The 12,011-nt window shown below is 40.2% G+C and overlaps 1 protein-coding gene across 1 annotated transcript; it reads right to left on the bottom strand.

Annotated features, from left to right (window-relative positions):
- Nucleotides 1-559: 559 nt before the first annotated feature.
- LOC126377540 (chitinase-3-like protein 1) lies at nt 560-11,535 on the bottom strand. Its single transcript, XM_050025332.1, has 8 exons — nt 11,416-11,535; nt 5,820-6,002; nt 4,891-4,991; nt 4,003-4,268; nt 3,451-3,611; nt 3,095-3,249; nt 1,101-1,512; nt 560-844 (listed from the first exon to the last, which is right to left on the bottom strand). The coding sequence occupies exons 1-8, from the start codon at nt 11,480-11,482 to the stop codon at nt 636-638; spliced, it is 1,554 nt and encodes a 517-aa protein (XP_049881289.1). The 5' UTR covers nt 11,483-11,535; the 3' UTR covers nt 560-635.
- Between the last annotated feature and the right edge of the window lie 476 nt (nt 11,536-12,011).

Genomic DNA, 12,011 nt, shown 5'->3' with positions numbered 1-12,011 from the left:
TGTATTGGGCTGATTTTCCCTTCGCGGGTTGGAAGGTCAGACAGGCAGTTGCTTCTGTATAAAATCGGACCTGTCAAATCTTCAGGTAAGGTGAGCGGACCCTGTGAAAAACGGGATACTACTAGGGAGATGATTTTCGCTGACCGAGGGTGTATCAATGTTAGTTTGTATGCGATAATTGCCGAGGGACATTAAGAAAATAGCAGCGCTGTACCTAATTCTGTGTTTTACTAAATATAATGCCACATAGACGTTTCCTTCCCATCCCACTAATACTTGGTGTTTACCATGACAATAGGCCCGGATAATATGCTCCCTTTTCTCAAGTCTTCCAGCCATGATACAATATAATACATGTTTAAGTTTGAACTGAACATTTTCTTTGTAGAACAGTGGGGTTAAAATGGCTACATCGAAGCAATTCATCTAAGAAAGAAATATTGCAATTTGACATTTGTTTGCATTGCGCACTTACTTTTATAAGCAAAATACAGGATAGTTTTTAGCCCGGTAATCGTCCCGTAAGGAGATAAAAAGGGGGTGAAAAAAATCACAGTGACGCGATATAACCGATATTTTTTATTATTTTTTTTACACGTGTCTTGCTATGTAGTGTTTTTGTTTTAATCACTCATCTATACACTGCACTTGGCTAAACTAGGATAGTTACACAATGATTCAGAGGCATCCCAATGTAGACCTTTGGGGCATTCAAATATCTTGGCTTCCAGGTTGCCATTAGCATTTCGGATACAGTAGATGAAGCCGGAGCAGTCGTCAGGATCTGCCACGATGCCTTCATGCTGACAGACTGAAGGTTTAGAAGAACTTTCAGACGTAATCTCTGAAAAAGAAAAACGATAATGTTCAAAATAGATTGATTCGTCATCACTAATGTAAGAGCCACGCTATTGTCGGTGTAGCATTCTCCATGCTTCTTTTTAGGGTAAAATAGTACATTTAGAGTAGGTTCCACAGACGAAGTCCAAGTACAACAATCACAAACTATAAACTATTTGTTAGTGATATTACACCAAAAAAAAGTGGCTAAATGTAATCTATGAATGTTATTATAATAGGAAGAATAAAAATCATTTTACCAGTAATAGGTGTTGAAGTTGTAGTCGAAGAGGCAGGTAAAGATGAAGTAGTTTCAGATCCGGAAGTCGATGTAGAAGTAACAGCAGAAGATGAAGGCACTTCGACTGTAGTTGAAGCGGTAGGACTTGCAGTCGAAATTGATTCTCCAATTTCAACACTTCTTCCTAAAGCTCTGTTTATAGCTCTCAACAAAGGGAAGTCTTCACCAGTACATGTTCCATGGAAATCGTCAGTTTCTATACTCCACATCATGATGCCAGAAATGTTTTTTGACAGGGCGTATTTCACTTTCTCGGTTATGGAATCCGGGTCGTCATAGGAGACCCAGTTTTTGTCTTGAACGGCGTAGGGTACTTTGGCAAGGTTGTCGTAACGAACGTCCCAGGATGATGATTTGAGGATGTTGCAAAACTGTGAAGAAAATCATATTTTGAGGAAAATAATAACAAGAATTAGAAATCGACATACTGGATTTGCTTTTGAAACCAGTGGAAATTTTTGGGGTGGTTTTGTGGTGATCAGTGCTTTTCTTATTTTGTTTGTATTATTGTGTTATTATTTTGTTTCTTTTTCTTTGTGTTTTTGTTTAAGTCATGTAGCTTCCAAAATGCACAAATCTCTGTTAGTCTTTCTTTCTTACTTTATGCAATTATAACCTTAAAATTTCTGCATTTAGGCGTTATTTTGAACATATAAGCTAAATTTAGTATACATAAATTATATAGCATATTCATCGCCAGACTTGTAGCTCGTGTCCGGTATATAATGTCTAATTTTCGATCATATTACGTAGCTCTGATAATAAAGAAATCTGTCCAGAATATTAAAGCAAAAACTAAAGCTGGAAACTACTGTCTCAGTGTTCCCAAATCAAATTATTCAAATACGGCAACGCGCGGAAGTTATCAAACAGTTCTTTGTCACCGAACATTTAAAGAGCCAGTCTTCATTCTGGTAATGAACTAAAACAAAATTTAATTTAGAAATGTACCGGGTTCAGCTTTCTGCAAGTTTGCACTAACTTTGGTTTCACTAGTTGTGATGGTTAACTCAAACACAAGTTGGGTTGGCTTCATAACTTTTCGCCTTGCTCCATTAAGATTAGCTCTGCTTTGAGCTGCGTATATCATTGCACCAGTTTTATCTTGTTCTGTGTAATTTATTCGGTTTCACTTCGAAAAACTTTGTCCGACCAAGTGCTATCCGAGTCAAAAAAAAAAATATGTCATAAAAATCCGTCAAAAAATCTTTTTCGTATTTGTTGTCACTGAATGAATTTAATGTGAGTTATGACGATAATGGCCCCGATTCCTGCAGACACCTCTTAATTTTATTTTAAGTTATACACGTCATTTTCTTATTCGCCGAAAAGAAAATGGACGGATGATTGTCAACAAGTTAATTTTAAAACGAATTTATAACCCGGGCGAATAAAATAGGCATCTCGCTGTTTCGCTACTTAACTCTGTCGGGTTATTGGCCGATGTAAAATTTTTAGACGGTTGTTTTAGATTTATGCTTAAAATTGACGTGTGTTCCATAAATTTTATGCCTGTCAATTACCCGTCCGTTTCGTTGAAAAATTAACGGATAAGAAAAATTAAATGACAGGTATAACTTAAAATAAATTTATATGGCGTCTGCAGGAATTAGCACCGATATTGTTTTTAGAGGCAAATAAACTTACAATGAGTGACGTCAAAATATATTTTTATGCCTAATAAGAGGAACTTATTGAGTTAACGTGAGATCACGACTATATCGCAATTGAGGTAGTTAGGTGCTTAGGAGGTAGTTACGAGCTTTCTGTTAGACCAACGTGAATCTTTTGAATTAATTTTTTTGAGTTAAATGAGTTAGCACGAAAAGTAATTTTACTCTATCTTATACATTAGCTACGTAGCTCCATACCCCACGGTTCATTTAGAGGAGACCTGTTCTTAGCAGTAAGACGTACGTATATATGTGTGTCATGTATAACAAGAGGACTTACTTCATTATAACCAATGCTGCCAGGCTCAACAGTGAAGGGTCCTGCAATACCAGGGCCGCTACTTGGAGCTCTGACTCCATTAACATTAACATCAGATAGAGTAAACGTTCTGCCGTAGAAGGGTACGCCAACCGCAAGTTTCTCTGGAGGGCATCCTGATAAAAAACCATCAATAAATATGAGATGAGAGGATGATGCTTATGGATATGATTCATCTTATGGGGACGAAGGATCAGCTTATCGCTTACAACAATTGTCCATCACGTTAGAAAAGAAAGTCGGATTTTACGATATGCCCGGGAAGAAAAGAAGTTAAACGTGTTTTATCATTTTCAATAAAAAAAATCTATTCTTACCCTGAGCCAACCAGTACTCCACAGCAACATCAACAGAGTACACGCTGTCTCTGGGAGTATTTTCATCACCTTCCCCCTTATGCAGAGGGGCATTGTGACCGGTAACCGCATCCCAGGCTCCATACATATCATACGACATCAAATTAATGATGTCTAAGTACCTGAAAGAGTAATACTTTTATTTGAGTCAATTTCGTTCAGTTCTGACGTAAATTTCAACTACCTCATGATTAGATGATTATTGAAACAAATGTCCTTGAAAGCTTACGCCAGTGTATGTTGAGCTCTGAATGGTATAAAAACACGTTGCGGTTTTGTAGTAGGCAGTGGTTCTAATAGTTCATTTATAATGAAATCTCAGAAACTGTTAGTGCTATAGGAGTCTCAAATGTTGTATGCGTGTTCCTTTTAGGACGTAGGTGCTCACTAGGACGGGGTGGCAAAGTTTGTATGAAACCTCTATAGTTTTAATAGGTTTTCACGCGAACGAAGTCGCGGGTAACAGCTAGTCTGTAATAAATGTAAAAATCTACGGGAAAGGTTTAAACTTACTTGCTAATAACAGGAATATCATACGACAATGCCGCCATTTCTCCAACAGAAGACACAGCAGCTGTGACCAAAAGACCATGCTTTTCAAACTCTTCTTTTAGTTCCTTTACCAGTTGGCTAAAGTTGTTTACATCTGCCTGGCCGTTGACTGTGTCCCTTCTGGCGGGGTACTCCCAGTCAAGATCGAAACCATCGAAACCATGTGTAAGGACCATGTCTAAAGCACTGTTGATGAAGTTCCTACGAAGACTGGCGCTGGCTGCCATCTTAAAAAAAGAACATACATAAGGTCATCAATAAAATACGTACAGATAGCATAAGCTCAGGACTAAATTCCCAATTTGAGCAGTCAGAGGCACAACCCTAACACCTAGGGTTCATCGAACTTTTTGTTAGACCACCGAGATATGTCGTGAGCCATATCGCCATTTGCAATTGTCGATAGCAACTCGATCGAACCGTTACTCCTTGTTTGAGACGCAAGCCGATGAACCACTGCTCACAGTAAGGATCAATAACACAACAATAATAAGATAATTTATAATTTTGAAGAGGCCATTTGCAGCAGTCCAAAGAAAATTCATGTCGAAAACTTTAAACTTTTACCCTTTTTGTCTCTCTTCCTCGTAATGAAAAGTATTGACGTCATTAGAAGGTTGCAGCTATAGAAACGGTAAGTCAATTTCCAGAAACTTATATTTTAGGTCCTTCATAAAGATTTTATCAATCTCTGACTTATTTAAAGAAGAACAATGATAAAAATTACACGCTTTGATACGAGTAGACAATGCCCCCTAGACACTGTATAAAATAAATTTATTCATATGGATAATATCTGTAAAGGCCTGATTATATTACATACAATACAATGAATACTTTTACACTTACAGCGGAATATTTCCCAGATCCTTCGTTCCAGCCTCCAACGGCCAAAAGCGTTTTGAGATTTGGATTTATTTCTTTCAGCGCGTTGAATTTGCCGAAATTATCTGAAAATGGAATCGTATCTGTATATTCATTAAAGTCTAGACGTAATTCTAGAAGACTTCGAGCTGTGTCTCTTTTTTCTTTGGACAAACGAACTTCATGGTCATTAGTGGTCATAGCCATATACCATATATTATACTCTAGAAATGTATTTTGTATATGACTTAACTGGCTGGTTTTTCTTCGATTCGGAAGGTCAGATAGGAAGTAGCTTATGTAAAAAACTGGACTTGTCAAATCTTCAGGTTAGGTGAGCGAGTCCCGATGAAAACGGAATAACGTTAGGGATGATGATGAATCATTATAGGTCACCCCACAATTTAAAACTATGAGTTAAATAAGAACAATGCGATAATTTATCCTAATTGGGATAGTCCGAGTTACATCCATCGCAAATGAACTAAGTACCCACACCTCACCGAGCTTTCTGTCAAACCAACATGGTGGTAGGTGGTGAACCGTATTGTGGTTTATAAGGTCAAGTCAACTGTGTTAGTGAAAATTGCAGTAACTCATTGATGCAAGTCCGCCACCGAGGTGCGAACCGAAGCTCCCAGGAGAAGCAAGCCTGTGTACCAAAGGACTACATACATACATAAACTCACGCCGGGGTAAGCTGAGACTATAGAATTCCATTTGCTTCGATCCTGACACACTTCTCTTGCTTCCTCCGCATTTATCAATCGCTTCATACACCCACGCCGGTTCAGAGTAGATCGCACTAAACCTTTTCTAAGGACATCTCCAATTTGGACACACAGGACTACAGTGACACAACAATGCGATGTGACTCTAAAATTACCCAAACAGTGGACTTATTATTTACTAACCTCTTCCCCAGTTCTCAGGCAGATCTAGATAGGAGTCCAAAGAGACGACAGTCCCTCCGTTATTGATGCCCACAAATGAGTACACGATATGAGAACACAGGAACGGGTTGATGTTGTCTACGTTGAACTGACCCTGTCCCCATCTGTAGGTTGCCCAGGTGCCGTAATAACACATTACGATTTCTGAAAAAGAAAAAAAAAAGCATTTTAAGCGATTGACGACATCTCATTGGCCGGTGCGCTCAGACCGATGTGGGGGTTAGCCAAGTTGTAAACGTTTATGATAATCGACAGTTCCTTTTTTGATTTTTATTAGGGTTACCAACGGCTCCGAAAAAATATACTTACAATTTAATAAATCTCAAGCTATATTACATTTAGGTTACCACGAATTATGTCAGCAGATAGTTATGTAACACGTAAAATTACAAAGATCGTTTATCTCTTTTATATAATATACTTACTTTAAACGTACGAATATTTTAGGTGTGATTTATCGAAGATTTGCCGCATATAATGGCAATAACTACTTGGCCGGATAATAGGGAGGCGCGGAGGGCTCTCACCCGCCAATGACAATTGGCTACTTAACAGTTTTTGGTATTTTAAAAATTACAAACTGTTATTTTATGCCTCTTAAAAGATTTTATTTTCTTGAAAAAGATTTATATTATAGACAAAATAAACATATTTTCTTCATTATCTTCAAATTTCGCGCGAAAACGGTTGGTCACATTTTGCCCAGTGACGTCACATTTCAATAAACAAAGAAATTTACAAACAGTATAAATTTTTTTTAAGTTTTGGCCTGGTTACAAAGACCTTTAGGCCACGTCTTCATTTTGGTGCTGGTTCCAGCAAACACTGAGAAATATGCACTTATATTTTTTGAAATATCTTCTTAATGTAAGATTAAAAACACTTCGCAATTTTAATTTGAAACCTGACAGATAATTATGTATTTATTTTGTAAATATATGTGGCGTCACACGAAGCTCAGTCTTGTAATACACAGATAAAAATCGCTTTCTCATTTTGTAAAAGTAAAAGAACTATTGCATAATAATCGTTAAATGACAAACTACCATGTCCGACAAGTTTAATATTTTGTTGTTACTACTGGAAAGTACTCAAATGAGAGTGATAGATATAAAAATGTATAGGATTGACTTACGGTCACTACTGATACCTACTCCACTTGAAGTATCTTCTATGACGTACTTTTCATATGTAAGTATCGACGGTAAAAAGCAATCCTGCTGTAAACCACACCCTGGCCAAAATTTTTTTATTTTTGATTCGGAATCAGAAAAAAAATCTGCGTCGAATGGTCCTATTCCCATGGCTCTACGACGTCTAGAAATTTCTGTACAGCGTTGGGATTTTGCTTATTTTTCCAAAAAGACAACTGAATATTTGCTGTAAATAGCATTAAAAACAGCATTTTTCTATGATATGTCTTTTACACCAATTTTGTTTTTGCAAATAATTTGATCTTTGTAGTTACAGCACTATTTAATGGTGAACAGTGCGGGTTACTGCATAATTGCATAACACATTTAAGTAACGTACTGTGTTTACTACATTTATTAGACAATAATCTGTTGATCGGCGTTGTTTATTACATTTTAAACAAGTATGATATTACAGACAATGACAACTTACGCCAATTTAAAAACATCGTTATTTACTGGTCATGCGCATTTACCGCCATTATAATACGCGCTCGCGCGTATATGACCGCGGGTTACCGCGTCGCTCAGTTACTCCGCGACAGTCGGGAAGGAGTGACATATTTGCTGTAACTATGTTTGGCTACCAATATGAAGTCATTTTTTTAATTATTTATTATTACTTATACGAGTGGGTTACGGGATTGTCCATTTGGAGTTGGTCTAATCCTTATTTCTGCCACTAGCGAGGTCGAGCCCACCGGGTGGTTACCCGTTGGGGGGCGGGGGAGGGGGGCTCGGTGAGCGCACGTCAGCTTGTGGCGATGGTCGAGTCCGGTGTTGGAGGGCTGCTCCGTCATATTGCTCGGTCTGAAGACGGTGGACGCTTTGGGGCGACGACGACTGTTAACTATCACTTGGAAACGTCACTCACCCTCGAAGGTGACCACAATACTAACTATTCAGCGAAGAGTAGTAGATGTGGACAGCCTCGTTCCAGTCGTTGGCAGTCCAATGGAGATGGTCAATACCGCCACTGAACTGGATTAGTAGTGAGGTCAAGCCTCTCACTATAATGGGCACCGGGTCTATCTTGCTTCGGATGGCGTCCAGGATATCGTAGAGTAGCTGGATAGTCTGCTCCAGCATCTCCAGCTTATTCACTGTAGGAAGTAATGTCTCCGCTTGGCCTTCTTCTCCTATGGAGGGTCGTGGTGGTTCGGAATCCACAGCGGCAGACAGGGCAGGTTTTGCCTTCTTGCGTGAGTGCTTCGACCTGTGCGGTTTATGCCCATCTGGACGGTTGCCGCTGCCATGTGTGAATTCTGGGCTGTCAGTTCGCTGGGATGCTTCGCGACGGTAGCTGCTGCTGTGGGTTTCGAGGCTCTTGCACTCGTTGATGGCGTAGTGCCCTCCATTCGTGTTGCCAGCTCGCGCACCTTTACCGGGCAGGATGAGCTGTTAGCCGGGTGAAGTCCGCTGCAGTTGCAACAGGTAGCCGGTCCCTCACGGGGAGGCATGCAGCCTTCGCCGCATGGCTTTTACCGCATCGCACGCAGGCTATGGGACGATGACAGTTGTGGCTGCTGTGCCGGAATTATTGGCAGTGGTGGCACTGTGTCGCTTGGGTCTTCTCTATGTTTTGACTTTTATAACGGGCATGCATAGGAGTTCGGAGGTTTCGTAGATCTTTTGGAACCCCAGTGTTTGCTGGATCTTCACGAAGAAGATGCAACCAGGCTTGCCTGTGCGAGCCTGGATGGGACGGATATACAGGAGTATATCCTACGAACAGGAGTTCGTAGCCTCGGTTCTTCAGCTCCTCCTCGAGTTTTGCGATGTCGGTATCCACCGGTACTTCGCGGGTTGCCAGTTTCAGCGAATGTTCCATCGGGGGTGTGTACGTGAACCAAAAGAGTCCAGTGTCTTTCTCCAGGTTGGTGACGTAACGCTGGTAAAGCCTGAACTCCTCATCGGTTTTCGCCAGGAAGCGTACTCTTTCAGGGGTAGTGTAAACCGCCTCGTATAAGCGCGGTCCAAAGAGGGCATGGAGAAACCGGAGATCGGTATAGATTTTGGTGCGTTGACTACCGTTCTGGCGGTGTTGTTATCCTCTTATTCCCGACATGTTCTGCTCTAGGGAGTTGGGGTAGGGGCAGTGGAAAAGGGGATGGCCGAAGACCTCCGCCAGCGAAGTATGACGTGGGCGTCGTATTTGGTGTGCGGCGAGTTGCGGCTCGAGGCAGCGGCTCGAGGCAGCGGCTGGCGCCATAGGGATGCGCGAGCGAACAAATGTGCGCGTTCGTTCCTTTGTCACGCCTGCCATTGGGAGAGCCATGCTTCGACCTTAACGGCCTAGGCGTGGCAGGACTGTACCGGTACGAAGCTTAGCGGGCCGTCCCACAAAGCACTAGCTACCACTCCCTTCCCGGTGAGACTCGCTGGTTTAGGAGCGGTAACGGTGATATCGTTTGTCACCGCGCAAGAGAGTACTTTAAAATACACCTCCTACTTCACGCCTCAGGTCGCAGAGTGTGTAGCAGCAGAAAAAGGTTGGCTTCCGAGTACCTTCAAAGCTTTAAGTACAGCGGCTAATCTGCCTAACTGGGCACCCTCAGGCCTGTTGTCTTATATTTTGTACCGGGTACGAGCCCTCAGCGCCCCCCATTTGTCTAGCCAAGTAAATAATGCCATTTGCGGCAAATCTACAGAAGTATTTTCTTCAATAGATACCTAGGTAGGAGTAGTGTATAATGTTTTTGATGTCACAATTTACCTGTTAAATAGTATAACACGCTACAGGTAGTATTTCCCGTGCTTTAAGCGGTCGGAGTACACTATTGTTGCTTAGGTGTAAAATGGTAATTTTTTATTTCATGATTTAGCTATTTATTAGTGGGTTTATGTTCTTTAACATTTTAAAATGACTTCATATAAATGTCATTCCATACTTACATCATTTTAATTTTATTATCATTTCACAACTTCTGTTAGTTAAGACAATTAAGTGCACCAGCTTACACAGACTTATGACATTTACATCAAAATTGCTGTATAGAAATAGTTATTATAAGTGAATTACAGCAATTTTGCGTATCAATAAAGTACTTGATTTTGAGTGGCCCATACATTTACCTGCTTCATTTACAGCAACTTTGTGTAACAGAAAAATAAGTGCGATTGCTGTAACCCACACAAACATAGGCTTAAATAAACTTCTAGTAAGTTTTAGGTATTTGACTTGATAGACAATCAAAAAATACATTTTGGTTCTAAAAATCACATTCATAGGCGTAATAGTTTAGGAGATATGATTTTTTTTCAAATTTTTCAAAAGTTTTTGGGCTCTGGTGAACATTTTGCATTTTGTGGGTTACAGCAGGATTGCTTTTTACCGTCGATATTCACTTGAAAAGGCATCAAATGATTATTATAATACAGGGTATTTGTGATATTGTAACGAATACTGAGGGGGATGATTCAAACCATGATTCTGCCTTATTATAAAGCGGAATTTTCATGCGATGCAAAATTGCACTTGATATTAACTCAGAATCGTGGTCTGAATCATCCCCTTCAGTATTCGATACGGCGTTACTAACACCCATACGTAGGTACTTGTACGGGTAAGTGTACATTTTGGCGTGTACGATAACGTCAATGTGTAGTTTCTGTGCAAAATGAGGACATCCTCGGAGTATGAAACTGCGCCGCTGCAGCAGGCCGAGAACTCTGTTCATCATCATCAGCCCATTAACGTCCCCACTGCTGGGGCACGGGCCTTCCCTATGGATGGATAGGGAGATCGGGCCTTAAACCATCACGCGGGCCCAGTGCGGATTGATGGTTATTAACGACTGCTAATGCAGCCGGGACCAACGGTTTAACGTGCCTTCCGAAGCACGGAGGAGCTCGAGATGAAAACTTTTTTTTGTGGTCACCCATCCTATGACCGGCCTTTGCGAAAGTTGCTTTACTTCAACAATCGCAGACCGAGCGCGTTAACCGTTGCGCCACCGAGCTCCTCCTTCTTTTATCATCTCTGTGAGCTTTCTTTTAGTTTTTTGACGTTATTGACGGATTGATGGCATTAACTACTTGGCCGGACCAATGGGGAGCGCTGAAGGCTCTCACCTGGCACAATGTTTAAGACAACAGGCCCGAGGGTGTCCACTTGGGCGCGAACTCTGTGAGCTTAAGAAATGTCTTTTAATCGTAAAAAAAATGATATGTCCTACTTCTGGTCATTTTATTTTATTTTATTTTATTTTTATTTTATTTTATTTTATAGTTTCCGGAATGAACCAGAGGGGATCGTGGAGTATACTCTACCACGCTGCTACTCAGCGGGTTGGTGAAGATGCTTGGGCTAGTAGCCAGCCACCATATTTTGATCATAGACATTATTTTTGTCAGCCACTTACTTTCACTGGACACCACATAATTCGCACACATCAAAAGTAAAGTCAACACAAAAATTTTGACACACATTTTATAAATTTTGAACAAACACGTTTAAAATCACAAAACTAACACTAAACAATGATTATGATTTTATTGACTTATATAGTATATAAAGTAATGCTTATCTCAGGTATATTGTATGCCACTAGGCAGTAAAAGGAATAGATAATAAATATCTAAAAACACTCATATGTTTATGAAGTTATTTATTATCATGATTACTAACTTATGATTTTCCTATATCAAGTATCTCTAATTAGATTATAATTTCTAATACCACACGTCATTACATTGAAGTATTAAAACAATGTGGGGGTAGTTTAGGATACGTAACGTACGCTTTTCCTGAGTAAGTACAATTTCTACCTTTTAGCATAGAATAAAGAATAACACTACGTATAGAACGGCAACTCTCCGCTCCCCACTAGTGGCTGAGCTAGTATACCTCACCCCCTGTCGGTCTTACGTTAGTTTTCAATCGTAAAGACGTCACAGACACAGATGCGCGTGTATAGAATAGAATAGAAAAAGTTTATTATAAAAGGACGCCACACAC

The sequence above is a fragment of the Pectinophora gossypiella genome, chromosome 23, assembly GCF_024362695.1.
Source record: "Pectinophora gossypiella chromosome 23, ilPecGoss1.1, whole genome shotgun sequence".
Taxonomy (NCBI): domain Eukaryota; kingdom Metazoa; phylum Arthropoda; class Insecta; order Lepidoptera; family Gelechiidae; genus Pectinophora; species Pectinophora gossypiella.
This window is presented reverse-complemented; position numbering and strand designations above follow the sequence as displayed.

Bases quoted from the DNA above. Each gene is read 5' to 3' on its own strand.
- LOC126377540 (XM_050025332.1), bottom strand. From the start codon at position 11,482: ATGTGTGTCAAAATTTTTGTGTTGACTTTACTTTTGATGTGTGCGAAT. The intron at 4,269-4,890 runs GTAAGTGTAAAA...TCTTTTTTTAAG, and splicing joins GATCTGGGAAATATTCCGCT to ATGGCAGCCAGCGCCAGTCT. The intron at 845-1,100 runs GTAAAATGATTT...TTTCTTTTTCAG, and splicing joins AACTTCAACACCTATTACTG to AGATTACGTCTGAAAGTTCT.